The sequence below is a fragment of the Primulina tabacum genome, chromosome 1 (assembly GCF_025594145.1).
Source record: "Primulina tabacum isolate GXHZ01 chromosome 1, ASM2559414v2, whole genome shotgun sequence".
In the NCBI taxonomy this organism is placed as follows: Eukaryota; Viridiplantae; Streptophyta; class Magnoliopsida; order Lamiales; family Gesneriaceae; genus Primulina; species Primulina tabacum.
This window is the reverse complement of record NC_134550.1, coordinates 6586884-6613411: the sequence shown is the minus strand read 5'-3', so window position 1 is coordinate 6613411 and position 26528 is coordinate 6586884. Positions and strand designations below refer to the sequence as shown.

Genomic DNA, 26528 nt, shown 5'->3' with positions numbered 1-26528 from the left:
ATCTGTCGAAATAGATGATAAAGAAAATTTAAGAATTTTTTAGTTTACAAATAAATTATTGAGATTTTGCAATGCAGCAAATTAAAAGAAAAGAAAAATAGATCAATTTCTTAAAATTTTGATGTATTTTAATTGATAATGTGATTCATGTACAAATATGACCCACAATGCAATTCTATATAGTCATAAAATATCATATCATCTCATTAAAAAAAATCCAAAAATATTATTATATACGGACATAAATTTTAAAAATAATAAAATCTCATTCTACTTAATTAATAACCATTATAATTAATCATGAAAAAATCATCTCTAAATTTTTTTAATTATACCATAATATTTAAATAATTTACATACAAAATTAACTTTTACACCAAAAAAATAATTCATACGCTCGAAACGTAAACTCGTGGGAAATCAAAATTTATCTATTAAATATTTCTGTTTTTAATTGATCTCAAAAGGAGTTATATACTATTTTCAAAACAAACAAATGTTTTACTATACAAAAAATACTTTAACGACATATATTTGACTTATGAAATAATTTATTCTAAATTTATATAAATTATATTGATATTTGCACTCAATTAGTCAACGACTCTTGCCTTTGGAAACCACTTTCTTTGTATAATATTTTTTTTTAAAAAAAAATATATATATATATATGGCATTAGAATGAGAACATAATTCAAGTGGACAATATTTTTTATAATAAAAAAATTCAAGTGTACATGGAAAGTGGCTATTTTGCTTTACGACTTTTTTCAAGTGGCGCAAGTCCCGTAGGATCATCGAATCAATAGCAATAAGCCCAACTTGAAGAGTTATATACAAAATCCTCGAAAATAATTCGTCGACCGAGAAGATTCGAGGGGATGGAAAAAAGTATTATCAATATTTTTTTTAGCTTCTCTGTGGGAAAAACAAGGGTGTAAAGCGAGTCGAATTGGTCGAATATGAAGAAGACTTCAAAGCTCGAGTTCGACTTCAATTCGAACTCGGCGACACGAAAGATTTGAACATGTTAACATGTCATTCGAACTATATATGTTTATATACTATATAATTATATTTATATTACCTTGCGAAATGTAAAACAAAATAATTTGGGCTCGAGTTCGGTTATAAAAAGTCCGAACAAAATTCAAATATGAATTTATTTATTTTTATTCGGCTCGACTATTTTGCATCCTTATTAGACAAATAATACATGGATCGAAAGATTCAATTGATCGATACTCAGAAGTCGAAATCTATTATAATTTTCTTATATATAACTAAAACTATAATAATTATTCATAAACTTTTATAATAAAGTTTTTAGTAATATTATAATATACTACAAACATCTTAGATATATAGTCTACATTTTATTTTTGAGTAGGTCTCTTATGAGATGGTATCACGAATCTTTATCTGTGAGACGAGTCAACGCTACTGATATTCACAATAAAAAGTAATACTCTTAGCATAAAAAATAACTTTTTCATGGATAACCCAAATAAGATATTCGTCTCATAAAATGCGACTCGTGAGACCGTCTCACACAAATTTTTGTTTTCATTTTATTAATTTATTCTACCATGTAGGCAAAGATTTATATTTTAAAGTATTTTTTTATATATTTTTTAACCGATATACCTCCGTAGTTAAATATATTAAATACTACCAACAATTTTTATATAATACTAAAATATTCATTAAATAAGGATAAAATTGAAAAATAATTCTGAATAATTTATTTTGAGAATAATATTCTTAATCTGAAAAATAAGCAAGTGAAAATTTTAAAATCTACGTGAAAAAATAAACAAGAAATAACATCATCAACTGAAATATTGTCTAAAGGGCCAGTAAAAAATTTAAATCACATAACCAAGTCCAATAAAAAAGTTTAGAAGTCCACGAAAGCCCAATTTTACATAGCAAAGACCAAAGAAAAAGCCTAACTATTACCCCCAAAAAGCCCAAATTAGAGAGCCCATAATAAATTTAGTTTCTAATTAATTCCATAGCTTTGTAAAGTATATTTCTTAGCTTATTGATATTGACTCTCTTTAAAGCAATTTAAATTTAAGAGTAGGTATCTTATGTGACGGTCTCACGAATTTTTATTCGTGAGACGGGTCAACTCTACCGATATTCACAATAAAAAGTAATACTCTTAGCAAAAAAAATAATATTTTTTCATGGATGTACCCGAATAAGATATCTGTATAACAAAATACGAACCGTGAGACCGTCTCACACAAGATTTTGCCTAAATTTAATCGAGGGCTCCTATAGTATATTTACTGTTCATGTATTTTAATCTCTCTCGCATTTTATATTTACAAAACACTTCTTTTTAGCACGAAAATTAAATTTATATAATTTTTTTTGAAAAAAACTTATAAAAAATGAAAAAAATTAGTTTAAGTTTTTCAAATTTATTTTCTATTTTTGTATAAATAAGTGTTCGTATAAAAAAATCGACTATACATGTACGCATTGCGTATAAAAAGCAAATAATTAATATGTTTATATAACAACATTTTATAGTGTTTTTTTATAAATCCTTTCCAAGAATGACCAGATCATCCCAAAAAGACAATTTAAAAAATAATGACCCAAAAATAATATTTATTCTCGAATTCATTATAAATATGAATTTTGGTAAACTTCTATTTCATATATATTAATATTATCATTTACTGTAAATGACTTATTTTAGGTAATTTAAAACAATTTTTTTTTTAAAATTTAAAATCTAGAAAATATTTATTTATTAAGATAATAATAATAAAAAAAAAGAAAAGAAAAGTCGATTAGGGTTTTGCGTACAAATACCAAATCTCTTCTGCTGTTTCAATCAGCATTCGCTCTTTCAAGTCTCTCGTAACCCTAGACGGCCAAGATTCCAACTTCTCTACGCCTAAATCTGTACTGCTTTCTTCCTTTTCACTTTACTTAGATTAAGGGTTTTCGTTTTCTTTCCTTCGGTTTGAATTCAAGGGTTTTTTTCTCCAGGAAAAATGGCAGACAAAGAGCAAGACTACCGTATATTTGTCGGAGGTTTGTCGTGGGACGTCACCGAACGTCAGCTCGAAAGTGCTTTTGGCCGTTTCGGAAAAATTATCGACAGCCAGGTTCGAATTCAATTTCGTTCTATGACTGCGGAATATGTGTTGTTTCTTCCTTTATTCTGTTGATAATTCGTTATTTTGTGTAGTTTCTTTGTGTTGAAGCATTTTTGCCTGTGTTTTGTTGTTGCGAAAGTTGTTAAGAGTTTGGAACCCTACTATTGGATTGTAGGGTTGTGCACTTGAGTTTGAGCTGTTGATTTTTTTTCAATGTTTTTGGGCAAAATCAGTGGGACCTTATTTTCTGTGTTAGCGCTGAATATGAAGTTTGTTGGTAGAACTTTTATAGTCTTCAACATATTAGAGAGCGTTCATTTTCTAATGGATGGTAAGGAGTGTTGGCTGATATAGGAACTCTTGAATAAATATTAATGAATGTTTAGCCTAGGAGACTTTGTTATTGGGGCAAAATCTGGTTTCTGATTTTGATTTTTTAGTTATCATTATTTTGTTAAAATCTAGGAGACTTTGTTATTGAGGCAAAATCTGGTTTCTGATTTTGACTTTTTAGTTATAATAATTTTGTTAAGATCTTCATCATAGGATGCATCATAGTTATTTGCGATATTCATCTTCCCTTTATTCATTTATTTATGTTATTTTTCCTTTTACTTTTCCAATTGCTATTTTAATATGTGAATGTTTCTTGAACGCTGCTCAAGTTTTCCCGACATTCTTCAAATTTGTTATGGAAGGACTTGCGATTCCATTAAAATGTCCAGCATTACTGGTGTATATTTTTTTGTTGAATTGACATTGTAATCGACTAGTTTTGTAGAATCAATAATATGGGATGGCATTCGCGGATTTACTTGGGACAGGCTGAGTCTGTTTTATTGTTGATCATGACTGCCGCCGCATTGTCAGATGAATATGTTAGCATCTTTCAAAAAAGCATCACTACTATTTCCCCACATCTTTCAAAGTGGAATAAACAGTGGACTTATCTGAGAAATTAAAGTCTGGAACCTTTTTTCTCAGAGCCAAGAGGTTGATTTTGTTTAATGGAATTCGGTTATGATAATACTTTTATGATACTTCAGCTAGTCCCATAAGATAGCAAACTAGTAGAAGTTTTCCTGGTTCTAATATAAATCGTATGGACTTCAACAACTTGGCTGTTCAGATTTTCAGGATGAGAGTTGTGATAATACAGTCTGATGCTTTGATTGCATTATATCAAATCTTAGTCATAAGTTGAGACAAAATAGTTTTCCTGCTTCAACTTATATTTGTTGTGTGTGTCATTTGCAACAATGTTCAGATGCCAGATTTCAGGTTCAAAATGTTGTGATGAACATTTTAATGATTGGAGAAGTTATTTTATTATTTTAATAGTAGCAAAAGAGTTATTTGCCTTGTTCTTTTTACAATTGAAGTTCGCCGAATTCACGTTTCAATGTGTAATTGCACATCTTAAGCTGCTGGTTAGGAATCCGAGAATCTTTGGTAATGAAAACCTTATCAGGAATAATTTATATCTGCGTTGACATTCAGTTGTCAGTACACTTAGGCTTTCAGTTAAGTCAAGACAGTTGGGGTAATATTGTGGGTTCAGCGCTCAGGCACTCCAAGATGTGGAAGAGAACGTTTTCAGATTTGGTCTCTGTTTAGGCTCAAGTTCTTTCAAGAATTGCGTGTACTAAACCTCTGTAGCAAGAGACCAATTAGTGGACAGTTCATTCGCCAGTGTTGCCTTCCTAGTGTTGAATGCTCTGTTTTGCACAATAACTTTGAATGTCGTGTGGCTGTCGCGGTGGGTGCTCTCTACTTGACATGTCATGAATCATGGTGCCGATTCATTGCCTGTATGTTGAACATATAACAACTATTTCTGATAATTTGGGCTGTAAAGCCAAATTTTCTGGATGAAAGTTGCAACAATCCGGTCTGTTTGTGTTGCATCCAATCGAAGTCATCGTGTGTTTTATAAGTTTTTTTCTTTCACTCGAGTTTGAGGTTTAATATTTTGGAAGCCGGTCATGTGTCTGTTCCAAGACTGTCCAACTTTCATCATGACAAGTTAATAGTTATTTGCTACACAACCTGCCCGGAGCAGCCATTTCGAGGCTGTTACATCAGGGTTCACCTTCGTAGAGCAAATTGAGCTTCAAGAGTTGCAAAACACAGGAAGCAAGTTAACGACGCTAAATCTTAATATTTGTCATCATTCTATACTCGAATACCCACGATGTTCGGATGACAGATGTCAGATTTTGTGTTCGCCTTCCTATGTAGACAATTTATTGTTCAGTGAGGTTTCTATATCCTTTAAACAGTTACAGAAAAGTGTTTTTCCCTTTTTCTTCTTTGATTGATTACCTTCCTGTAAATCAGAACATTTTCTGTGACCCGTGGGACTAGTTGCTAACCGACTTATCGTAGTGGGAAATATGACCTGTCGTACAGCTTGTAGCCCAAGATTTTGTTATATCAATATCTGTTGAGGGTCACATGTGTAGTTTTGGCAGAGGGAGGTTGATCTTACAAAACGGTGTCAGATGTGATTTATGATTTGATTCAAGTTCTTTCCAGCATCTTGTGTCCTACACCTCTATAACCAGAGACCAAAGTAGTGTGTGGTTCATCCGGTTGTAGTGTCCATTGGGTTGCATTCTTCATTTTGTTGGATGACATTGAATTTCTTGATACCAATGATGGTGAATGCTCTCCGCAAAGCATATTATCAATTTATTGTTGTGCTGATTCGTTGCCTATTCCTTTTGGGTAAAGATAAACTGCTGAAAGACTCTGCTCTGGTTTCCGACCTTGTTGCCAAACAACTTTTTAAGGTTTCTTAAAGCAGCCAAGAACACATTCCAGTGACTTTTAGGTTTCTTGTGGATGATGAAATTTTGACCAAGTGTTATGGTTCATGAAGTTTAGCAGCAATTAGAATTCTCTTTGTTGACCGAGAGTATGGCTGATTGTTGGTTGATTGTATGAACACTCAAGTCTGCCGGTTGAGTGTGGTAAAAACAATTTCCGAGTTACTGAGTAAATATTCAAAATCCTGTCCTTTTACTGTTGAAACTGGTCATTATGGTCTGCTATCATATTAAGCACCGAGCCAGTATAAAGTTGCAGCAAAAATTCTGATGTCATTGTCTCAACTGATGTACTGGCCAATGCCTTGATTTGTTCGAATTTGAATTGTGGCAAGAACCTAAAAGGTGAAATTTGGTGGGGTCTTTGACATATAGATTTATTACTTGGTATTCTCTTCTGCTGCTGCATGGTGAACCTTCAGCAACCTGTGTAGGGTTTTTCAGTTGACAATCTTTTAGCTTCTCATTTTTCTTTAATGTTCAAACAATATAAGAGAAAAGAAAAGAACAACCAAGAGCTTAACAGGCAAGTTTGTTGTGTAAAGCAGGTACGGAGTATGATGTTCTGACAGAGTATTCATTATTCAATTTTACAAACACTGCACGTATATTCTAATGGACTGTTTTATTTCTTTTGGTACCTCTAAACCAAGCTGTTGATGTAGGTTATGCTGGAAAGAGATTCAGGTCGCCCTCGTGGATTTGGTTTCTTGACCTTTGCTGACCGACGGGCGATGGAGGATGCTATCAAGGATATGCACGGGAGGGAGTTTGGAGATCGTGTCATCTCGGTCAACAAGGCCCAGCCGAAAATGGGAGGTGAAGAATCAGCTCATGGATATGGATCTTATTCATCAGGTGGTAGGGGTGGTGGTGGTGGTTATGGTGGCGATAGGTCAGCAGGTCAGGACACTTGTTTCAAGTGTGGACCGCCCAGGACATTGGGCCCGAGATTGCCCATCAGTGGGTGGGGGTCGAGGCGGTCGTCCATTCTCACCTGCACGCTCTAGGTATGGTGCTCCAGATGGCCGTGGAGATCGTTATGCTGGTGATCGCGATAGGTATGTGGATGATAGGATTGACAGAGGTCGTTATGGTGATAGAGATCGTTACGACAGCAGGGATGATAGATATGGGAATCGTGATCGAATCCCCAGCGACAGGTATTCTTAAACTTGAAGTATTCTAGAGTAATATAATTTATTTGTCTGAAAATTTTCAATTTACTTTATAGGTAATGTTAAGACTGCAAGTTAACATCTTAGTTTGTAACTGCCGATTGCAGGCAACTTATTCACAGTTCATTAATTTTTGCGTAAATCCATGTACTCAGGTACCCCCCAGTTGTAGATCGGTTTCCAGTCGAAAGGTATGGTGGTGCTGCTGAACGCTTACCCACAAAATGGCTACAGCAGAGACAGAACTTATGACAGAGATGGAGGCCCTAGGGCTGGTGGCAGCGACCGATATGGTGGTGGTGCAGGAGGGCCTGCACGATATGATGGAAGAGGCTACAGAGAGAGGCCTGCTCCCTATGACCGCCCCAGGAGGGGAGGTCGACCCCCTTCAATGGAGCGCTACTAAAAGGCCGTGCATTTCTGCAGTTTGTCTAGATCTTTAACAAGTATTGTCAGTAGATGAATTCGGATTTAAGCCTTTGTTTTTCTCAAGCATTGTTCTTTTGGTATGAACGAACTGGTTGATACTTGGTCTATTTCCTTGCTTGCTTTTTCTTTAATCGACAACCAACCCACAATCTTATTGAGATTTTTGTTTGTTGCAATCTCTTGTAGAGTTGTCCTTTTCTTGTAGTTGGTACCATTTCTGGCCTTTGTTGAATAGGCCAAAAGAAAAGTTACGTAGAGAGCACCCACTATTTAGCAAACTCTGCCAAATTTTATAGGCGTGGGGACGAGTTGAAACACCATTTAGGCACAGTTTGGGATTGGTGGGTGCAAGTCCTACGTCAAAACTCGAACTTGGAGTTTGTGCTTCATTTTCTTCTCCATGCCGTCCAAAAAATGCAGTCCACAATAATAAATCAAATCAAATGTATCTTTAGATGCAAAATATAATAGTAACTAATTATAACTCCTACGTTTTTCAAAAGTCATCCAAAAGTCATATTTTACATTAAGCTGAAGAACAAAAAAATAAAATTCGAATAGTATAAAGAAAGAAAATGTGTGTATATATATATTTAGGACACAAAAATAATTTCATTAGTTACGAGGACAAATAGCATCCCCCCTTGTGAAATCCCAATTTTTTTAATAATAATTCTTTACATAAAATTAATGATATTTTAAAATTCTTTCTTCTAAAATCACGTGTAAAACCTATCTAAATAGGATAAATGTGTCAGATTTTTAAAAGTACAATGTTTTTTAATTGTGCTCCGAATTTATAATATTTTCGAAAATCCAAAATATTTTCCATATTTATTTCTATTTATAATAAGGATAAAAAAAACGCCATGGCAACTAAATCAGGAAAAAAATTATTTTAAAAATAACATAAATCTCAATTTAAGGTAAATTTATCAAGCAAAAATACGAGTGTACACCAAAAAGTTTCAAATATTGATTAGAGGTAATATTTTGCTCTAAAATCTTTATATAAATCTTATTCTTTTTCAAATATTATATATAAAAATTATTATAATAAGTATTAAAGCATATTTTCATTTTGTAATTTGGCACTTGGAAGCCAACTATTTATTTTATTTCGTATTTTCAAAATTAAATAGCGTGGGTCGTTTAGGTTTTTTTTTTCCTTCTATAATCACATCTAAATTCCACAAGTTTAAACGGAAAGTCATAATCAAAACTTTTTGACCGAATCTCGATTTATTATTTCTTGGAGAAACGTTTACCATTTATTATTTTAAAAAATTATTATATGGTCTAGTTGCCAAAAACAACGTCCACAATGTACTTTCCACACTGCTTTTCTAGAAGTTTAGGCCCACGGAGCCGTATTTCCCGTTTCTTACATTTTGATAATCGAAAATGTGAAATTTAATCAAATTTTATTTATGAATATGTTCCATGATCCGTCTCACAAAAAACGATCCGTGAGACCAGTCTCACACAAATTTTTGCCTTCATTTATAATTAAGGACTAAATGAAAAATATAAAAATATATTTGATGATAATTATATAACTTAAATATTTTAATAAAAAAGATATATTCACCTAACGACATATCTACATCTCATGGCAGAATTTTAAGTATTCGACTAGACTGTTAGGCTAGGAATTGTACATTTTATGTCGTGGTTCCGAGCAAGAGTCCTAGCAAACCAAATATTGCACAAATTTTGGGATCTATTACTTCACAAAATCTTAGCGAACACTTATATAGTGTACTCGGAAATTATTGTGTGTCTATGCAAATCATGATAGATCAACTAACATTTAACCATATAAGGTGCAACACACACGCCAAAAATTTCAAATATCGTAAAATATCATAATACTACATGGTATCTCCCTAGCAAGTGTGTCAACCTTGCAATAGTATAATACATAATATCTAGGAACTAAAACTCACAGCTCAGCTTACTAAGCGTCTTAGTTGACGCTTCATCGGACGCGTTAAATATCCATGGATGGGTCAATCATGACATCACAAACAAGCACTGAAGGGAAATATTATTTTCGAATTTAATTGATATATTTCTTGACTTAAATTATTTCCTTAACAACATATTTTCCTTGTTGCTTTGACTAAGTAAATATCTAATATGATTTTGTCTTTCTTAGATAATGAGATAATCATTCAAATATATTTAAAGATATGTTATTTATTGATGAGATATGATATTGGTGTTTAAAAAGAGTTTATTCCTAATAAAACTCTTACTTCCCTTGGTGCTATAGGTTTCCTTGTGGAGATAAAAGCATTCATCAATAAATAAGAGGTTAAGGACATTGGTAAGCGGCGGCTTTTATATCGATCATACATACATACACAAAGTGAAGATTTTCAGGGCAAAATAATTCTCGAAGCCGTTGCTGTTGAAGAGTGCTGATTGTGTGTTGCCTTGAATGTTGAGAACATCTACAGACAACATCCACAAAGAAGTTGGCTGAAGATCGTTTTCTTGGATTCCCTTTTGGCATCACACTTTTGCTTTTTTGTTAACATTTTATTCTGGTTATTTGTTTTAAAAAGCTATTTATTTTCTCAACTTGTTGAGAAAATTGACTTTTGCTATAATCACTAGTGATAGGTTTTTGTAAACAGTTTGATTTTCTAGTGATTTATTTTTGTCCTGAGGCACCAGCACAAGTATTTATATTTGTGCAAATTTAATCTCGTCCATCTATTTACTTAAAGTGAATTTGTGTTACAAACTTTAATATTCCGCTGCATGTTGTCGTAAATTCGAAACAAATCGTTTCAACAACAGTGATCACTTGTGCCAAAAATATACTATTTGTGTGTGTGTGTCTATATGTGTATGTATATATATACATATAAGCCATTTTTTATATATTATTTTCTCTTTGCAAAGGTGTGGAAAGTCGTGAACTGTGCAAATGTGAGGCTTCGTGTGAATGAGACCACAGTTCAAATATACACGTGGGTCTGTGTGTAAAAGATACATACGAACCAAGGCCGAAATTCACCCACTCCCCCCCCCCCCCCCCCCCCGAATTTCAGCAAAAACATCTTTGAATCAATTTGATACCCTTCGTTTTCACGTCTTTATTAATTTTCAAAGCGAACATTCTTCTGAAAATGAGATATCGATCAAACGCCTTATATTTATGGTCATTGACGAAAACCAGCATTTTGCTACGTAGGTCACTTGGACCTCCGTTATCCACGAGGTTCACTTAAATTACTAGGAAAATGAATATGTTCTAGATGGCCATTGGACCGGAGGAATATCGAACCGATTTAATTAAATTGGTTCGATCAACGTTGAATCGGTTTGAACTGCTTGAAAAAAACGGATTCAGAAAGGAAACATTTAGTCGGGTTCGATTTAATTCCTGATTATGTTGCTTAATAAATAAATTCTTTATAAATAATAATTATTGAAAAATATGATCTGGTTTAAATTTTTTTTTTTTTGTTCAGATTTGTTTTTAATCCAATCATGTCCAAACAATATATCCTACAGGATTTTGGTTCATTATCCCACAACGCAGAACTGGTCTCATCCGGTCCGATTCACTCGATAACATCCTTAACGTGTAAGGATATTGGAGTTATTCTTATTTTCTTTTTCCCATTCAAAGTTAATATGTAAGTTTCTATTTTGTTATTTTTTGTTTTAAAAATATAAAATTATCATTATCATGGAAAACGGGCATTTTGAGAGAGTATTTTAGAGATCAAAAGTACTTAGTATGAGGTATTATACTTCATTAACTCATAGTTTTAGTTCAATAAACTGTACTCTTTTTTTTTTTCCAATTTATGTAGTGCCCCTTGTGCCTTGTCTCACATGGATTCAAAAATGAAGTTACAAAAAGCTAATATAAGGCTTACACATTATTTCAATAATAATTTGAGCTAACTATTTTTGTAAAGTGATGACGAATATAAACTTGATATTACATGAACCCATTGCTCAACATGGTTGCACGGGTCTAGGGAGTAACAAAATGATATTAGAGACGGTTACCATCCGGAATACTTAGAAATAAATGTTAGACAGACCAATTCTACATGAGTGAGAGTAGCCTCTTGAACTTCGGGGACAAAGTATATCTACTGGAATCACCTTTTGAACTTAAAGGAGATATCCCTATATTCCTTGTGATGGTAGATCAAGGGTTAGACCGCAACAAGGACATAGAGTTATATTATAAGAAAGAATCACGCTTGTGTGGATTTGGACATGAGACGTGACAATTTCAGTCAATTTTTTCGCCCGATTGCTTTTATACATGACTTAGCTCGGTCATAAATAACAAAGTGAACATTATAATTGATGATGACCGGGTGAATCGAGTGCGAGCTTGGTAGGAGATTATACTAGGTCGGGTTGATGAGCTCGAGATGGTTGCCCGAGTACCTGGACCTGCACTCTCAAGGGAGAAAGAACGTTAATGGGCGCCATAAGATTCTCCAGCGTGACCACTTGACGCTCAAGTCAGTGAAGAGATTTAGAGAATCTTGTAGTAAACATTGTAGGAAATATGCAAGTGAATAATGAATATTTTTAGTTTGAGCAAACATGATATTTATAGCAAAAAGATCAATGATGACCTTGTTTTCAGTGCCCACTTACTAATTATGGCAAGACGACTGTCCATACTGTACTTTCTGACAATTTCTCTGACACACCAAATCCTTGTAATTCTGACAGTAATAAATACCAAAATAAGATATCTCATACTGATGCACTTGAGTGCGGTGCTACTATCGAGGTAACTCGGGTAGAAAATCATTACCCGAGAGATTGCCTGGAAGCCCGAGCTTCTGGTAGCTCGAGATGTATGCCCAGCTGCTAGTAGCCCAGGAAGATGATGTATCAGCATAGATTTGCCGAGTTATCTGTCGGATTGGCCAAAAACTTCTCATATCCTGATCTATGACCCGAGATCATTTGATACCCAAGACCCGTTCCTCCCGGGGTATCAATAATGGTTAAGGATTAATTATTTACGTGTGAATTTATAATTCGATAATTGACCATTGAGCTTAGATTCAATAAGATAAGGCTGGCCGGTCATTAGGAATAATTTCTGGAGTTACCCACTCCATTAATTTGAACATGTTTAGAATATTCTACACTTGATTTTTTTTTTTAATTAAATAGGAAGTTACCGAGACGTGAAAATATGTGACATGATAGAAAAACTGAAATTTTTGTCTTGTACATTTTAAGTTTTGGTGGGGAAGTTATCGATGTCGGGGACGTGACCGAGACAAGCTTAACATATTTGGGTGACTAGATTAGCACGTACACCTTAAAATTGAGGGGCCGAACAAGACAAACCTAAACTAGAAAGACAATTCAATGTATTATCATTTATTTTTAGGGAAACTTATAATTTCGGTGAATTATATTTGTATCTATGTGATTTTGGTAATTTATATTATCGAATTTCAGTTCTATCTATTTCTACTGTGATATTGATGTTGTGCTGGCGTGACACACTAATGTATCCAGTACCACGTAATAATTTGCATGTAAAAAAGACTAAAATTTTACAAAACAATATATCAAAATTACAAAAATAAACAAAATCGCAGAGCGTCGAGTATAGAAGACGGAACAAACAATTTCCCTATTTTTTCTATTCAACTCACATCTAAGTATTTCTAAAACACTTGATATAAAAATATTTCTTTTCCTATGCTTAATTCAAGGAATCCGAATCTTACGTTTACCCTTTCGATGTCTTAGGCTCATCCAAAGCCATTATTATTAAGACAAAAACTTGTGTGAGACGGTCTTACAATTTGTATTTTGTGAGACGGATCTCTTATTTGAGTCATCCATGAAAAAAGTAGTACTTTTTATACTAAGAGTATTAATTTTTATTGTGAATATCGGTAGGATTGACCCGTCTCACAGATAAAGATTCGTGAGACTATCTTGCAAGAGACCTAGTCTTATTATAAATATATAATCAAGGTCTCCACATGTATGCATGGAGACGTTTCAGCTTATTTTATAAGCTTAATTTGACTTCCAACACTTCATATATATCTATAGTAATTTTAATAGGGTGATTCATAATAATTTTGTTTATTAATGTAGTAATTTTGTTTTTACTTATTTTTTAAAAATAAAAATCAATTTTATGCTCGTAATTTTTTTTTTTTACTTATTTTTTTAAAAATAAAAATCAATTTTATGCTCCATATTATCACGACATAACTACACCCTATCGACTAAATTATTATATCAACCTTTAAATTAGGTCCAAGGGTGTTTACATGACTATGGTTCCGAAGTGCATACAATAATTGAGATAATTATATAATTATTAATTGAACATTTTAAATTAAGGGGAATTTGAGATTAAATCTCTGGCATTAAATATAAATTAAAGGGGGTGTATTGGTTATAGACTTTTAATGACTTTTATGGAATTTAAAAGTCTAGAGGTATTCAAACTAGACTTTTATATACTCCATAAAAGTTTAGTGGTATTCAATGTAAACTTTTGTAGAATTTTAAAAAGTCATGTGATATTCAAACTTGACTTTTAAAAACTCTACAAAAGTCTATAGATATTCAAAATGTCAATAGACTTTTAATGACTCTATGAAATTCTATTAAGTACAAGAATTATAGCCTAAGGTACAACAATAAAATGTCAACAAAAGTCTTTGATTCAACCTAAAGATTTGGATGTACATTTAATTGAGAAATCTCCCAAATTCAATACAAACTTTCATTCTTTTCTCATCTATTTTTTATTTTTTCTTTTATTTGTACTTTTTAAAAACATAATTAAAATTTAAATTTTTTATTAATTATTATATAACATTTTATTTTTAATTATTTTCTTTAATTTTAGTTAATCTATATATTAAATTATTGTATAACCAAATACATACCGATACTATACCAAAATTTTCGGTATACCGAACAAAAAAAACCTTATATTTTAAAAAAATTTATAATTTATTGTCTAAAATATTATATATTTTAAAATTTTGTATATTTTTCCGGTATTTCGGTATATACCAAAATTTTCAAATTGTATATCGTTACCGTACCGAAAAATTCGGTATTGTTATCGTACCGTATCAAAATCTTCGGTATACTTAAAATTCGGTAAATTCAATATTTTTTTGTTATGGTAATCTCGGTATACCGAAAATTCGGTATTTTTTTCCACCCCTAACATGGCTTGTATTGGCATGTGCTATATTACACAATTTTCTTTGAAAGAAGTGTCAATTTGATGAATTTTTAATTGAACTAGATAATGAAGCTCAATTGTCTTCATCAGCACAAGTTTATGAAGGTGACGACTTTGATCAGTTATTTAATACTCAAAAACAACAACGAGCAAATGCTAATGCATTGAGGGATATATCATAGCCAATGAAATGTAGAACGATGTTGATCAAATTGTCAGTAATGATTAGATTTTTTTATAAAAGACTACTCATTATTTTGAGTGTTCTTTTAATAAAATTTTATTATGAACTTATAAAAATATCATTCATTAATATGTTAAATTGACATAAAGAATTGAAATTTTGATTTCAATAAATTGGATAGTTCATTTGTCGTTTTTCACAAATTAAATTGATTTAACTTTTAAGTAAGTAAAATTCATTTAAATTCATAAATAAAAAATAATAATTTAAAATTGAAGAGGTTATCTATGTCCAATAATTATTTTTAAAAAATTAATAATAAATAAATCACAATTATAAAATACAAAATTCACATAATTCTATGAAAAAGTTTACAAAAGTCTACAAAAATCTTGAAAAAAGTCTATAAGAGTCTATGAAATTTGTTTTACAATTCTACGAGATTCCATAAAAGTCAATAAAAATCTATCAACTCCACAAAAGTCCATCATTTAAAAAAAGTCATTAAAAATATTTGAAAGTATAGAATGAATACACCACCTAAGATTCAGTCCGTATGTCAAAAAACTTAGTTTGAGCTCTCTGGTCTTACATATTTTTATTATTTCTGCTTCATGATATTTTTTCACGAGTTCAAATAAATACAAATAGTTGAAATTGTGATATAAATTTATGAGTATCAGGTATTAATAAATTTTAATTTAGTATATTATTTACATCATATGGAAGACAAGAAAAATAAAATAATAAACATAAATACAAGTAACTGGCGTACATTAATAGCATGTTGCAGATAACATATAGTTGAAAATAAGATACAACTGTATCCATTTTGGGTACCAAGTAACTTGAATTGAATATCAATCAACTTGAATTGGATATATGTGATATAATTTTTGGATTTTTAAGTTCAATAAATTGAAATGAATCCCAATTAATCCTTAAATTAAGTCCACGCATGATTCATATATTCCAAACTTGAAACCCTAAAAAGCCACGTAATTAGTTTGATATAAAGACAAATAAAATACAGTAGGCTTTGATTCCTCCATATCCGAAAGATGAGACGTGGACAAATTTACATTTTTGTCCAAATTTACACAGCTAATTATGGACACATTTATATTTTTGTAAATATATTATTGTCTTCTTATTTTTAATATAATATATGATTAAATTCGTAGTTTAATTTAAGATTTATTTTTTAATTAAATAATTAGATAATGCCACCTGGTGGCAGCGTATCGTCTTCCTAGTCAGCCTTGTGTAATTAGTTCTTGACACCATCAATAACAGATTATTGATTTTATAAGCTGATATTTCAAATTATTAATAAAAAAATATAATATTTTATTCATGAAGGCGTATATTTAATTCTTATTTTGAAAAAAATAATGAAAATAAAAATCACATGTTAGAGACATTATGCGAGGTAGAGATCGTTCAATTGAGATATATATATCTAATTAATTAAAGAAATTTATGTAATAATAATAAATTATAAAATATGTAGAGTATTTTACAAAAAAATTCATTAAATATAAATTTTTTATTTTATTTTATAATATAAAAATGTAAATTTGTGGAGACGTGGTATATTCGAGAATCGTACACCACATTCGTTGGATACATACGTATAAATAAACAAAGAATGCAATATTCGAAACAAATAATTTGTGATTTTAAAAACATAAAAAAATAATTTGATGACGAGATTGGGAAGAAACCTAGAAAGTTAATTTATGGGATAAAAAATACAATTTATATAATTTAATATCACGGGTTAACTTCACTCCATTAATTCAACTAAGACAAAATGGATAATTGACATTTTATTCACTTTTTGTTAAACTTCCCATAATTTCAATGTTGCATTTGTCACGCCGTTCTCATAACTTATCGTGGAAAACAATAAATATCATTGTGAGGATGACAATCAAACCATGGTAGTTCGACAATTCTATAGTTTAAGATATCTCAACAGTATATTTATCGTCGACTATAATTTTTAGTAAAACGACAAACAGTCGATCCGATAATCGATATATCCTTTACTAAAAAGACAAATATTCAATACTACAATTGATATCAAAACCAATATCACATGTTCTCCATAGATTATGAAGCAAAACTATCTGTTAGAAGAATTATCGAAACATAACACTTTCGATATTATATATATTTGCAACTTCACCATGCATAGATATTTTTATAAAATGACAGGTACAAAGAATAAGACAAGTTGATTGATAAATACATAAATAAATTAATTAAAAATACAATAATAAAAAGTAACATTGCCCTAGTTTGGCCCCTTTGATTGATTTATTTATAAATAAATAAAATGAATATTCAACGATGATGACAAGCAGTTCACATTTCAAGTCTGCATGACATATAAGAGTCAACCTTTGCGCTGGCATTAATATATTGTATAGGAACGTACTATAATAGAGTGCACCACGAATCACGAGTAAACAAATGGGTGCAAATCCCTTTCCTATATTATGCGATCTTCTAGTTGAATTTCATACTATCAAGATTTTATAATATCTCATAATATAGGAAAGGGATTTGTACCCATTTGAGCTAGATCGATAAATAAAATTTTCTGCTTCAAAATAGATTTAAAAATTAATAAAAATCATATTTTGCAGCGATTTTGTATTTTTAAAAAAATTCAAATTTTAAAGTTATGTCCATTCAGATGTATAATTGACAAATGAAGCTATTTTAATTGATGTATCGAAAGGAAGAAGGAAGAAACACAAAAGAGATTTAAAACGCTCGAATCCCGCATCATATTTGAAATTAATAAACAAATCATCAATATATATATGGATAAAATAGAATTGTAAAATATCCGAGATTTATCCTATGCATACCCGAAAGATATTGATTACGAATTCCATGTCAAAATGATACACACACACACACACATATAATTGTAAAAATTTGAATATCATATCCAACATGGGAAAATTGTCAAATTTCATTTGTATCATATTTTAGAATAAATAACTATTTTGAACCAAATAATACATGTCCTTTTGGTCGAGTTTGCTTCACTTCTTGAACCCTCACCACTTCCCTCGACAACTAACAAGGGGATACCGGCGATTGGAAGAATCAGGGTCACCCAACTTGCTTGACCGTCTGACTCAGGGATACTGAGTCTATCTATCTACGCTAGAATCTCTTTTGATATTGGTTCTTACTCCAAGGAAATTTTCAAGTGCATTGATCAGATCAAATAGCCCTTCGGGGAAATAAAGCAGCCTCATGTCTTCTATCCTCTTAATCTCCAGCCCACCCCTGCCCCCAGAAGCGGAGAGCGAAGAACTAAGTAATTTAACAGAATCAAGCCGGGAAAACGCTAACCAAGGTCCATGATACAGAAACAAAATTAAGAATAAAAGAATATGTTATCTACTTTGGTCTTCTGTCTTGTCAAATTTGGATCTTAATTCTGTAATTTTATTTTTTGTTAGTTTTATTCGTAATTCCGAATACAAAAATTGCTATCTGAAACATGAAAAACTGTCGAAGTACCCGACACCAAACTAGCACACTATGCAAAATAGCACTGAAAATCGAAAAAAAAAAACACACAGTTACACAACTAAAACCTAACTTCAACAAATTAGATAACAAAAACAGAAAGCTCTAAAACTTAGAGGACTAAATTGAATGAATCCAAATGATATCGTATTTGCCAGGGAGTTTCTCTCATAATGACCGTGGAATTTATTCCAACCTGGATTTGTCTCACTTTCAATTCCCCTTTTTTTGAACCACGCTTGCACTGTAGTCAACTGCAAAGTCTTCTTACTATCCATTCCCCATCACTTTTCTAGCTTATGATGTAATCATAGGGACCGACCTCAATAATTGTTAATAAAATCATACCCTCGAATTTAAATTTAAAAAATTATATAGATTTTTTATAAATATATTTTTTTCTCTGTTAAAATCCCAACAAAATTGGAGTGAAACCCTGTATATATACCCCACATTCTCTAAATCCATAAGTTCATACAATCTTGAAACTCGTACATTTTCACCCAAACTTTCCAAAAAAACTGATATTGTGACAACATATATAAAACACGTATCTTTAGGAGCTTTTTTTTTTTCCTCACAAAGGACACAAGCCAAAGAAAGTTAACATGGTGTTCGCAGCGGCCAACGGCGGCGGTGGCGGCGAGAGGCTGAGCATGCGGTTCTTCACCTTATTAGTCATCAAAGGACGGTGGTTCATGGTCTTTGCCACCACGCTCATCATGTCGGCGGCCGGCGCCACGTACATGTTTGGTCTGTACTCCAAGGAACTCAAGCGTGCTCTAGGATACGACCAAACAACCCTCAACCTCCTCAGTTTCTTCAAGGACCTCGGCGCCAACGTCGGGGTCCTCTCCGGCCTGATCAACGAGGTGACGCCGCCGTGGGTCGTGCTGTCCTTGGGGGCGGTGCTTAACTTCTTCGGCTATTTCATGATGTGGCTCGCCGTCACCAAGAAGATATCCAATCCCAAAGTTTGGCACATGTGTCTCTACATATGCATCGGGGCGAACTCGCAGTCGTTCGCCAACACCGGGGCGCTGGTCACGTGCGTGAAGAACTTCCCGGAGAGCCGTGGTGCGGTTCTCGGGCTTCTGAAGGGATTCGTGGGGTTGAGCGGCGCGATCATAACTCAGATATTTCACGCAATATATAAGAACGACACTAAATCTCTCATTCTCCTGATCGGGTGGCTCCCCGCCGCGATATCGATCGCGTTTCTTCGAACGATAAGGATACTGAAGGTGGTTCGGCAGGCTCATGAGCTGAAGGTTTTCTACAATTTCTTGTACGTATCACTTGGGCTGGCTGGATTTATAATGGTGGCTATCATACTACAAAAACAATTCAACTTTAGACGAGGGGAGTTTGGAGCAAGTGCGGCCGTGGTTGTTGGTTTGCTATTCCTGCCGATGGCTATCGTTGTGAAAGAAGAGATTAATCTTTGGAGGAGGAAGAAACAACGTTTGGACAACCTTTCCGAGCTAAAGATCACCACAGAACCGGCGGCGGTGTTGGCGACAACCGCCCCACCACCGCAGCCACCGGCTGAAAACCAAGAAAAGATCTCTTGTTGGAATCCTAAAAGCATATTCGGCCCACCGGAAAGAGGCGAAGATTACACTATTTTACAGGCCCTTTTCAGTCTGGACATGCTGATTTTGTTCTTGGCTACAATCTGCGGAGTTGGAGGAACTTTAACCGCGATAGATAACTTGGGACAGATCGGGGCTTCACTAGGGTACCCGGATAAGAGTATAAGCACATTCGTTTCACTTGTGAGTATATGGAATTATCTTGGAAGAGTTGTCGCAGGTTTCGGCTCGGAACATTTCTTGAAAAAGTTCAAGTTTCCAAGGCCCTTGATACTCACTTTGATACTCTTGATCTCATGCATCGGCCATTTATTGATAGCATTCGCTGTCCCAAATGGCCTCTACTTTGCATCAGTGATCATAGGCTTCTGTTTCGGCGCTCAATGGCCCCTGCTTTTCGCCATAATATCGGAGCTTTTCGGCCTCAAATACTACTCCACTCTGTACAATTTCGGTTCCGTTGCGAGCCCGATCGGTTCGTATCTGTTGAACGTGAGGGTTGCAGGCCATTTGTATGATAAGGAGGCTGAGAAGCAGCTGAGAGCCTCAGGCAGGTTCCGGCAGAAGGGGGAGGACCTTGATTGTGTTGGGGTGGAGTGCTTCAAGCTGGCTTTTGTTATAATAACCGTGGCTACTGTTTTCGGGGCCATGATTTCACTTATCTTGGTGTTTAGGACGAGAAAATTTTATCAGAGTGATATTTATAAGAAGTTCCGGGAGGAGGGGGAGAGGGCCGCGGCGGCGGAGGAGGAGGAAATGGCAGTTGTGGCTGCCGGAAACGGCCATGCTCGGACTTCTAAATGAATCGGGATCAACTTGTTTTATATATGATGTAGAAAAATGAAAATGAAAACTACATATTATTCAGATAGGCATCGTTGTATAAGATATGTGACACTTCTTTTAAATTTTCTTGTAGGAATTATATATATATATATATTATAATTTTGCATGAGAAAATTTTTCTTTTGAGTTTGGTAAAATATTATGGCTCGTCATTTAAGGTAAAGGTCGATTATGCAAAGTTTGGTTAAATGCTAATCACAATTTTTAAAAAACCAATCAATTTGTGTATAAAATAATAGCCAAACACTTGTTTAATTTGGTTTGAAAAGCAAAATTTTTATTTCTTGAATAATTCCACCACTCAATAAAAAGTTATAAATTAGGAATTATAAATTAATTTTTATTTTTTGAAAAATAAAAATTAATTTATATGCCACCTAAGAACTCTTTGACTTGAAAGCCTTGATGAAGATTAATGAATGATCACGATGTGCAACATTTAATGTCACATTTCCAGTCATTTTTCTTAAAAATTATATATATTTTTAAAAAAATAATCAAAACTATTTAAATATTTGGGATCCTTTGATTCCTTTCCAATTGCTGTGAACCGACACTCCTTCTATCATCAAATGCCTCGCTATTTTAATACTACGTTAATGTCGATGGACAACTATCAGATTTTGTCCGACAAGAGACTTTGTGATGTGAGCCAAATTATTGGAGGTTTTTATTAATTTAATTATTATTATTTGCGAAGAATTCCAGGGATATTATGTTGACCAATCGGACGAAATAAATATTGAATCATTGATAATAAGAGTAGAAAATTAAATGATTTATTTTTACAAAAATGAAATTCAAATTAGTTTTTCGTTTTGGACATGTTATCAACAACCATTTCACATTATTAGCGCACTATTTTTTTTATTTTAGTATTTTTTCGTTGGAGTAATAACAAACACGTCAGTGATATCTGACGTCCCGTTAGGAATTTTTGATGATATAATATTTTTTTGAGTTACATCGTCATTTGGATAAAAATAGACTAAAATCGACAAAAAAAAATTAAATTGTTTACCATTCAAAATAGGTGAAATAAATATTTTTTTTAAAAAAAGTTATTTAAAGTAATATATATGATGTGCCAAATTGGCTCAAGTTGATTTTAGTTATTTAGCCAATCAAAATTAGCTCCTGCGATAATTAAAATTGGATTTCAGACATGATACCGATGGTTGTTCACATAGAACCAGATATTACACACGTATGTGATATTATATCAGGATTGGAATAAAATTAAAAATCTAAAAAGAAACTAATTTATTGCAATAATATTCTGTTTTGACTATACATATTATCAAAATTGGATCCCACAATAACTAAATTGATATTTTATACATGACACTGATCGTTGTTCACATCGATCTCGATAGTATAATGGCAAAAACATGTATGAGACGATCTCACAGATCGTATTTTGTGAGACGGATCTCTTATTACGGTCGTCCATAAAAAAATATTACTTTTTATCTTAAGATTATTACTTTTTATTTTAAATATCGGTAGGGTTGACCCGTTTCACAGATAAAGATTCATGAGACCATATCACAAAAAACATACTACTTGATGTTATATTTGGATTTCGAAAATAAAACTAATTTTTTTAAAAAAACTATTACTCTGTTTTGAATATTATATATATACATGAGTCAAGAGAAATATATTATAATTGAATTTCAAATTGGAGATATGGTGTCGGGCCTTTTTGATATAAGGTGAATTGGTCATCGACCATACTGGTATAAGTTGGAGTTCAGTAGGTGACCGCTTTGCTCGTTGGGTCGACATGTAGATGTAACTCAATTATAACAATTCTATACCAATTAGAATAGATATGCAAACAATCAAAATCGAGTCGAATATTTCAAAAAAATTGGGGCTCGAGTTCAAGCTCTGATCGATCCAAATATATTTAAACTTGAATATATGATTATTTTGACTTTGAACTCGGATGAAAATCGTGCCAGTGTGTACAAAAAAGAGTGTATATGGAGGAACAAGCATGGAAAATTTTATTTTAGAGTAGGTCTCTTATGAGACGATCTCGCGAATATTTATCTGTGAGACATGTCAACCCTACCGATATTCACAATAAAAAGTAATACTCTTAGCATAAAAAGTAATAATTTTTCATATATGACCTTAATAAGAGATTCGTCTCACAAAATACGATCCGTGGGATCGTCTCACACAAGTTTTTACCGTTATTTTGAAGAGATATGAAGTTGGGATATGAAGGGAAAGGGAGATATAAGTTGCGAAATTCCAAGAGAGGCGTAGTCCGGAATGCTTTAAAAGGATATATTTTAGAAATATGTATATATCATGAATATACTAAATCTTGCAAACTATCGAATAAGATAAATTGGGTTCGCTCAAAAAATCTAACTCAAGCCTGGTTTGATTCCTATTTCAATTTCATAATCAGCTAGAAAAATTATCGAGCTAATTCGATTTGTTTGAGTTCTAGTTGGGATCCTATAACTTTTTAGGAATTTGCTTTAATATACACTAGCAAACATTTATTAAGAAATCCATTTTCTAGATATTAAGTGAAAAAAAAATTGAAGTCGGCACTCGGCAGATATGTTTCTCAGTTTTGTAGAATTGGTTCAAAAGTTTACAATCTTATTAATGTCAGCCCTGATGACTATTTTAGGAGGCAAATAAAATAATAATAAAATGATGTATATAGAAACTTAATTAAAATAAAATTGGATTTCGTCGAAGTACTGATATAGCATCAGAAAATAACAAGGTAGCATGTAATATAACTTGAAAAATAGAAACCTAGAAAAAAAAAATTAAATTCTTACTTGAAAAGAAGACCAAAGGATATCATCTTCTTGTGCTTCAATGTTGTGCAACATTGTTAGCCATTTGCAGTTCCCTTTCATTGGCTTCTATCTCCTCTCTAAACCTCTTGTAAATGTCAGTCTTGTAGTATCTCCAAGTCCTCTTGACCAAGATAAGCGACACGAACGCACCAAACAGATTGACGCAAGCTAGAATCACGAACGACTTCCGGTAACATTGAGGCCCGAGGCACGTTAACTCGTGCACCATCGATCGAGTCATCCCTTTACTTGCCAGCTGCTTCAATGCCTCTTGATCATAGAGTTTGCCCACAATCAGCACGTTGAGTACATATGATCCAATAGGGCTAGCCAACTGCCCGCAGTTGAACAAAGTTGAGTAGTACTTCAACCCAAAAAGCTCGGATATGATGATGAACAGTAGGGTTAACTGCATACCATATGAGAATCCAATCATTAACGAAGCAATGTAGACCGAACCAGGGAAGGGAAATGCGATGAAGAGATCACCGATGCTCGGCAGAACGAGGGAGGCTGTCATCATAAGTACTCTTGGAGTCTTATATTTCAACAGAATGTTTTCCGAGATGAATCCGGAGAAAACCCTTCCAAAGTAGTTCCATATACTCACTAGAGAAACAAATGTGCTTATAATGTGTGTCGGATACCCTAAAGATTCGCCGATTTGGCCTAGATTATCAACTGCGGTTAAACTGCAACCTAGCCCACAGAAAGTAGCCACAAAAAGAATCAGCATATCGACACTCAAAAGGGCTTGTAGTATAGTGTAGTCTTCGCCTCTCTTCGGCTTTTGGCATATATTCGAACAACAAGGTGGGTCATTGATTTCTTCGGTTACGCCCCCGGTATTTTTTGAGTTTTCTAGAACTTCCTCTATCTCTGATACAATCTTTGCCCCAGTTTCCAATGGGGGCTGCTCAATAATAATTTTAGGGGTTTGTTGTGATTCTCTTTTCCTTAATCTCCAAGTGGCCAACTCTTCTCTGACAGCAATAATGCAAGGAAGAAAAAGCAAGAAACTCACAAAACTTGCACTAGCAATAGATGCACCATGTGAGAACGTGACATACTTTTGTGCAATCGTTAATCCCATGAGAACCAAAGCCAAGAAAACAGAAATATACAGATACTCGTACAAAACCTTAACTTCGTTTGGATGCCTAGAAATTTTCATGGCTCTGATATTAAATATAAACATCAAAGAGATCAAAGCTGGTAGCCACCCAATCAAAAGAATCAAAGATTTTGCATCATTCCCATAAATTGCCAAATAAAGTTGAGTAAAAACTGCACCACTCAGCCCAACAAAACCCTTCATCAACCCTAACATCATCCCTCTACTCTCCGGGAAGTTCTTAACACAAGTAACAAGTGAACCTGTATTCGCGAAATTCTGCGAATTCGCCCCGATGCAGATGAAGGCACACATCATCCAAACCGAGGGTTTCCGCATCTTCTGGCACACAGCCAGCCATATCAGAAAATAGCCTGCAAAATTCATGACAGATCCAACCAACAGAACAAACCATGTCGGTGTAACCTCCGCAATAAGCCCTGACAAAACTCCTACGTTAGCTCCAACATCCTTGAATGTCCCCAAGTAATTAAGCGTCGTTTGATCGTAGCCGAGAGTGGATTTGATCACTTTCGAATAAACACCAAAAAGATATGTTGCACCGGCTCCCGCCATGATCAAGAACGAGGCGAACATCATGAACCACCGGCCGATGAGGAACTGGACCGTGAATCGGCATAGCGGCCCGCCGCATCCTGCTTGCGGTGTAGAGTTGCGTGGAGCCACCATTCACTTGCTGTGTTTACGGTGTGCGGTGGTTGTGATTGAAGTGGTTTGAATTTATGGATATGTGATTGATTATATAATGATGAATCGAATGAGTTTCGAGTTTTTGGAGGACTGAATCATTGAACAACTTTAATTTACTTCGGGAGATAAGATATAAACTGTTATTATTCGATAGGACTGAATCTGATTATCAGATTTTGTGGATTCAAACTATGATTCTTGTTTTTACAAAACTTCGGATAGTTTTATTTTCTTTTATGGGAAGCTTTTAAAGTTCCTTGAAATACTAGAAAATTTTGATTTTGATTTATCGATTACAAATACTAATTACTACCTATTCGGCACATATATGTTAATTATCTCAAAAAAACTTGTGAGACGTCTCACGGGTAAATTTTGTGAGACAGATATTTTATTTGAGTCACTCATAAAAAAATATTAATTTTTATTGTAAATATGTATATGAATCACTCGTCTCACGAATAAAGATACGTGAGACCATCACAAGAGACATTCTCATTAATTATTATACATTTTTTATTTTTATTTTTTTCATGACTTTAAAATAGAACTTATGAAAGTCTATTTTTTTCACCACTAACTTTATTTTGTGAATTTGTTGATATATTTAAACTTGTATAAATAAATAATAAAATATGTTTGGGCGATTTTCAATATATTTACATGTTTGTCCGTTAAATGTAAAAAAAAAAAGTAAATTTATATTTTATATGTAATATGGCTTTCGTAATTTGAAATTTTAAGTGTAAAGTTTTATTTATTATGAACCTTGACACCTTGTAGCTTCTATTTATATTATTTTAGCAAACTGCATTTGGTTACTAAGAATTAATGTTTGAAGTTTCAATTGGGCAATATTATATTTCAAAGACAA

The 26528-nt window shown here is 33.1% G+C and overlaps 3 protein-coding genes across 3 annotated transcripts; 2 read left to right on the top strand and 1 right to left on the bottom strand.

Moving 5' to 3' along the window:
* The first annotated feature begins 2793 nt into the window (after positions 1-2793).
* On the top strand, positions 2794-7723 carry LOC142537804 (glycine-rich RNA-binding protein RZ1C-like). Its single transcript, XM_075643297.1, is given in 6 exon segments — positions 2794-2928; positions 3016-3134; positions 6622-6885; positions 6887-7119; positions 7290-7347; positions 7349-7723. Coding segments are annotated over 5 exon segments (861 nt in total). The 5' UTR covers positions 2794-2928; positions 3016-3020; the 3' UTR covers positions 7541-7723.
* An 11291-nt stretch (positions 7724-19014) lies between these two features.
* On the top strand, positions 19015-21051 carry LOC142537797 (protein NUCLEAR FUSION DEFECTIVE 4). The gene has a single exon (XM_075643292.1). The coding sequence runs from the start codon at positions 19157-19159 to the stop codon at positions 20945-20947; it is 1791 nt and encodes a 596-aa protein (XP_075499407.1). The 5' UTR covers positions 19015-19156; the 3' UTR covers positions 20948-21051.
* A 2662-nt stretch (positions 21052-23713) lies between these two features.
* LOC142517161 (protein NUCLEAR FUSION DEFECTIVE 4-like) lies at positions 23714-25726 on the bottom strand. The gene has a single exon (XM_075619904.1). The coding sequence runs from the start codon at positions 25631-25633 to the stop codon at positions 23846-23848; it is 1788 nt and encodes a 595-aa protein (XP_075476019.1). The 5' UTR covers positions 25634-25726; the 3' UTR covers positions 23714-23845.
* Positions 25727-26528: the final 802 nt, after the last annotated feature.